We start from the raw sequence: 5917 nt of genomic DNA on the forward strand, positions 1-5917 counted from the left end.
TCTTTGTTCTTTTATGTAACTTTTATAACTACTCTCAGATATTTGTATTTCCTTATAAAACTTGAATTCTATATTAGTCAAATTACATTTAGTTACAAGTGTGCACTGTTTATACTCCATGAGTTGAGTTTAATTGCTGTATAAAAATCTTCTCGAAGATTACATTATATTTTGGCACTAAAATGAACAAGTTATTGTAAATGCAGAAATTCATGGAAACAACAATGGAACATAAATTTGATATTAGTAAAGGAAATTTTATCATCAGAAGAATGATTTCATTTCCTTTTTTTCTTGCAAAGCAACAATTGAGCTTTATAGAATGAAGAGAGAAAGCTATCCCCCTACCCCCACCTCGTCTATTATGTTTTGCTAAGATACATGCAAACGGATTGTAATGCAATGAAAACTTTGCCAATTTCTTGAAATAGATGAAAGAAATTCCAAAGCAATGAGAGGTTGGTGTCATTAATTCACATGTTTTGAAGGACTATCATTAAGATGTCAAACAACTATTTACCAAAACTTTCTGCTCACTTTGAGCAGAAGACAACAGTGGAGCACTGGTTAAGAAATGTCGTATCACCAGTGCTCCTAATAGCCAAGTAATAACATTATATGACAAAATCCAGACAACAGTGACTCAATCCAAAAAAGATAGAGAAGAGTTGTGACTTTGGATGTGAAGATGTCTTAGGAACACCTTAACGCATTTATTTCACTTTCTTTTTCCTTTTAAGTGTGTACATAGTCGTGTATGAAATGGGAACTAACTCAGACTTCAACCAATCAGACTGCATCAGTACTTTGGCCTCAGTGACCAATCAGAGTGAGCCTCTGGGCTTTGTTCACTTGTCGATCTAACTGTCCTCCTCCCCTTGTTGGATCTGAGAAGCCATACTATGACCAAGAGGAACCAGCCTTAACATGAAGCAAACACATGGATAACCAAAGCAGAGAAGCAAAAGAACCAGGATCATTGATGACATATTGAACTGCATGATCACCTCAAGGCAGTTTGAGTTGAGTTTTCTGCTACTTGCCAAGCCAAAGCTTTTTAATTAAATGAAGGCCCAGTAAATGTTAATGAATACAAGAAATGATAGGAATGAGGACACTAGGGTAAGCCCTACTTCCCCAACCTGGAGCCAGAATGATCTCACCATCCAGCCCCCAGTCAGTCATTGATTCATCTCATGAACCATTGGTTGTGTCTATTGAGGACTCCAGAAAGGACACCCTAAAGGTTTTGCTGTGAGGCACATCGGAGAAGCAGAGCACCTTTATATACTTTTTAAAAGCAGGAAAAAATGGAATTCTGGGATATTGGCAAATAGGAAGTTATTTGGAGCTGATCAGTACACATCTATTTTTGTGGTTCATACACATTTTTAGATTTTTTTTTAATTCATCCTTCAACTTCCATTTTTAGATCTTGATTTGACTTTCAACTCATCCACAGAATGGGAATCTAAGCCTGAGGCAATGAAGTCAAGCACTATTTTTACTTTATTTTCACTTTGATGCTAGCTGCTTCCCAAACTGTTCCCACTGAGCCCAGATACCACAGGACCATCAGCTTAAAAAATCATGTTATGCTGCTGGCATGGATCACTGCCGAATGAATAAATGAAGCTAGCTGAATCTAACAGTGGCTGTAATGCTGAAAGAATCCCAAGTCCCATATATACCACCTGCTAGCAATGTTTCAGCTTGTCCTAAGGGGTTTGTGAAGGAGAGGTGTTTCTCAGACCCTGGGAACATATCTAAGTTATCTAAGTTGTCATAAAGCTCCCAGTCAACCTTAATTTCACCCCCCTTAAATTCAAAATCTAGGTTATGCTATGGTCTTTACAACACTAGAATTACTTTTCTCTTTAAAATTTGGCAGATTGGTGGTTTTCTTTTTAATTCTCTAGCTTCACAAGTAAGTTTTCCTGTGCTTACTTGCCCATAATATATTCTTCTGGTCTGATGACTGCTTTTTAATGAGTTCAGCCTGTGCCTTCTCAGACAAATTGGGAGTATGAGGAGTGTGTTAATTAGCTATCAAATATAGCCTGGCTTTTGAAGTCCAGAACTTTGGCATGTTACAGAAGTATAAATACAATCATAGCTTTTTGCTTTTGGTAATTATATCACAACTGAAATCTCAGGGAGACTCCCACTCCAGGATTCTGCTACCCTTGACCCCTGAATGGTTCTGTCATTAACAGTCAGTCTCTGGGGAACCATACCCAAAGGAAATGACTTCCTGTTTTGTTCTAAGTGGCCATTCTTCCGTGCAACCTTCCCCACTGTTTGCCAAACATCCTATTTCAGGATGGAGAGAATGAGCCTTCAACTCTTCCCTTTCACAGGATAAAGAGAAATTAGGCAGGAATGAGAAAGTCGCTCTGGGGGGTAAATTGCCTTTTTATGATCATATTGTACCAATTATACCAAACACATTGGGGCCTTCAAATCAAATACCTAGTCCTGCGGAAAGCCTGCATGATCATCACTCAAGCTTATTCCTCTCACCCCAATCTAGAAGAAACACCCTCTCTTTCACACTTCCCAAGTTTGTCTCGGTGCTGACCTTGGGCCAGGCTTTGGAGTCCCAAACGTGAAGCAAAAAATCTCACAGTCTTGTCTTAAGGAGAGATCTCTTGAGGAGACTCTATAGGTCCATAAGTTTACAAGGAACCTGGAGTCTGAGTGGGAGATCAGGGAGGCAAATCGGGTAAGTTTTTAGATTTCTATACCAGTAGGTGGTTCTCAGGTGAAGTGGGGGCTGGGCATTACAGGCAGACTGCCACCTCTGACCAGTGGGCGGTGTCAGCCTTGCGCTGCTACTTCATTGCTCTCTGCCCTGCGACTGACCAAACTGTTGTCCCAGTGATATTTTGTGTTGTAAATCAGTTCTATTTCTGAAAAGGTGTTTTCCCAATTGCCTACTTTTATAAAAGTGTGGACACTTAATATATGAAGAGTAAAAGAATGAGTGAATGAATGAATGATAGAGTCCAAATTAAACCATAGATGCCGAAAGCACAACAAGAGGATATAATCAGCTACTGGGAGGAGTCGGGCAACGTCCCAGTAGCCGGTGCGCCAAGCCACCACTCGCGACCCTCTGCCTAATGGCTAGCATTTGGGGATGAGACTATGAGATGGGATCAGAGGCTGGCAATTCCGAAGCTGTTCCTAAAGCTTGAAGGGACACTCATCAGAATGCGTTGGTCCTACAGATTCCTCCTCCCTATGCTCTCTTTCAACCAAAAAAAAAAAAAAAAGTCGTCAAAGAAACTGCTGAAAAACTCGCTGAGGACTGAAAGGTGACCAGGAGTGCTTGGCTACAGGACAGGTGTTTCCAGATCCAATTAGGGCAGCAGCCCAGAGCTTCCATTTTCTCCAGAAAGCGCTCCTAACGAATCAGGAGTCTAGGGTCACCACTCGCGAAGGACTGAACGAAGCTAGAGTTGTGAGAACAAGCGACCGCAAGCGAACAGCCCGTAGGGCGGCGGAGACCGGGAACCAGGCTCAGTGAGCAGAGAAAGAAGAGCTAAACGTGGGCCACGGCTACGGAGCCGGAGCTCCTCCCACAGGGGGCGGGGCGGAGATCACGTGGATGCGGCGCGGCAGTGGCGCAGGCGCAAACCTGCGCAGGCGCGGAGTCCACCTCTGGACCCAGGAGGTGGGTGAGACTTAGGTCCTCCACCCCCTAGCGTCCGGCAAAGGAGAAGGCGGGCGGGAGGGAAGCGCTAGCAGGATCTGCTGCACGCAGGGCTCTGCGAAGCACATGACCTCCGCGAAGGCGGGTTCAGCCTCGGCACAGGTGAGGAAACTGAGACAGAGCTTGGTCGGCGGTGTGTGAATTGAGTAGCTGCTGGGTTTATTAGGTCCGCTCCTCGGACGTGTCCAGAGCGAGCGAAAAGCTCCTTGCGAGCCCTTCCAGCGCTGCTGCACCTGCGGGGTCCGAGGCGACCCCTACCTTGCCCAGAGGACGACCCCTCCCACCCCCCGCCCCACACAGTTCTGCTCGCCGCACAGCGCCGCTGTCAGTGGAAAAGCCCCGCGTTTGGGATCAGAGACCCGGGGCGGGAACTGGCGCGGATCTGACTTGTGAAGATCCCCTGTCTACCCCACCCCCAGGCTTTGAGACTGATGACACCGACCTGCCTGAATTGTTGGGACAAAGGACAGAAAAGAATTCTGCCCTGGAACGTCCGTCCTCCAGGAGCCGAGCCCGGGGTGGGCCAGGGAACTGCCGTGGGGTGGCGGGCGGAATAGCTGCAGGTGAGCGGGTAGAGGCCGAGGGACCTGACGCCCTCGGCTATGTACTTGCATAAGGTCATGGTTTTATGGGGCCATGTATTCTAGCTTTTTCAGAATCTCATAGGCACCTGTTTGCCTCCCTTCCCCGAAGGTTACAAACTCCTGAAAAAATAGAAACAGCCCAAGTGCCCATTTTAAAACACAGAGCTGAAGTCTGGGAATGAAAAGATGAGCGAGACACTGATCCTCGAGCTTGTTGCAGGGACCCGGAGGTGCAGGAGATGGAAAAGATGGTTAAGGCCCAGCCTGATGACTGTAGGGAGACAGCTCACCTGGCAAAGCCAAAAGCCAGAGTGGGATTCAGGCCCAGCTGACTTTGAGCCTCTTTTCCTTACCACACCTTGCTCTGTCCACAACCCAATTACCTAGACTTCAATTTAATTTGGTTTAAATTTTAATGTATTTTCCTTTGAGCTTGGCAGATTAATTAAGAAAGAGGATACCTAGGATTTATTTTGAAAAGCGTTATTGGGTAGCCAGGTTGTATAGTCTTGGATGCTCCTGTTCTGGCCCAATCCTGGAAACTGAGAATTGAGGTTCAAAATGTGAACTCCAACTCCTTGGAACATACCCAGTTATCAGAAACCCTCCGTTTTGTGTACAGACCATGTTTTAGGGTCAATCATTGACTAATCTAGAAATGAGTAAGAATTATACTTCACATTTGTGTCACTCTTTTTAAGGTAGCTTGCAAAGCACCACCTATACATTTAATCCTTTGATTCTTACCACTCTGTAGAAGGTAATTCGGGAGTTATTCCTGTTTTACTGATGCAAACAATAACAACAAACAACAACAACTAACAATGCTTTGTCCAGGTTCTTACTGCATGTGGAATTTGAGTTAGATTGTAGTTATTGGACCAGCCCCTCCCATATCGCCTTCTTTGTGAGGCATGCCATTTAATTGAGACTTTATGCATTATTCTTGAGGGGTACAGAAGACATTTCTGATAATTGTGTTATCAGCTTGTGTCACTTAAATGGTGCTTGGAAAGTTGGGTGAGGACTGCAATTCTGGAGTTTAAAGCCTCATGCTTTGTCGGTGTCCCAGAAGTAAGCTCCCCTGCCAACTGGGTACTTGCCTATTTGAGAAATGTTGAGCAGAGACCCCAAGTCTCCTTCTGCTGAGGTTTGTGTGGCAAGAATTGGCTGGTGGCACTGTTTGGGAACTAGCCTCACTTTGGAGCCCAGTGGCCTCTGACACAGGAAGATTACAACTGGTCAATACCCTTTGCCTTCTCTGGTACTGCTAGTGTAGAAGGCTGTGTTGGCAGGCTGCAGAAGGGGAAGCAGAGAGTGTGTGTTGTGGAGTGGTCAGTTGGGCCATAGGCGCCTGAGACAAGCCAGAGTTCCCTCCAGACCTAGAACTTCCACCCAGGTGGCAGGCCTGCAGTGACACAGCCGGAGTGACACAGCTGGAGAAGTTGTTCAGTATTTTGTGTTTGTTTTTCTTCTAATGACCATCATAGGAGAGTGAGTGAATCTGAGCCCTGCAAAGAAAAGATAACGTGGCCTTACAATTATGAAGTGCTTCGCAAAAATTCTTCCTGACAACCCTTCAAAGTGCTCTTGTTTTTAAGAAGGACACACTGAG

General features: G+C 45.1%; 1 protein-coding gene across 2 annotated transcripts in view; it reads left to right on the plus strand.

The window, feature by feature from the left end:
• Positions 1–3639: 3639 nt before the first annotated feature.
• Positions 3640–5917, plus strand: part of FAM213A (family with sequence similarity 213 member A) — a 19784-nt gene continuing 17506 nt past the window's right edge. The window contains exon 1 of one of the 2 annotated variants that reach the window (XM_011355334.2): positions 3640–3820. In XM_011355334.2, the coding sequence (XP_011353636.1) occupies positions 3785–3820 (36 nt within the window). In that variant the 5' untranslated portion in view covers positions 3640–3784. The remainder of the gene's footprint in view (positions 3821–5917) is intronic. The other variant, XM_011355336.2, reaches the window with a different exon arrangement.

This window comes from Pteropus vampyrus, unplaced genomic scaffold (assembly GCF_000151845.1).
Source record: "Pteropus vampyrus isolate Shadow unplaced genomic scaffold, Pvam_2.0 Scaffold20, whole genome shotgun sequence".
In the NCBI taxonomy this organism is placed as follows: Eukaryota; Metazoa; Chordata; class Mammalia; order Chiroptera; family Pteropodidae; genus Pteropus; species Pteropus vampyrus.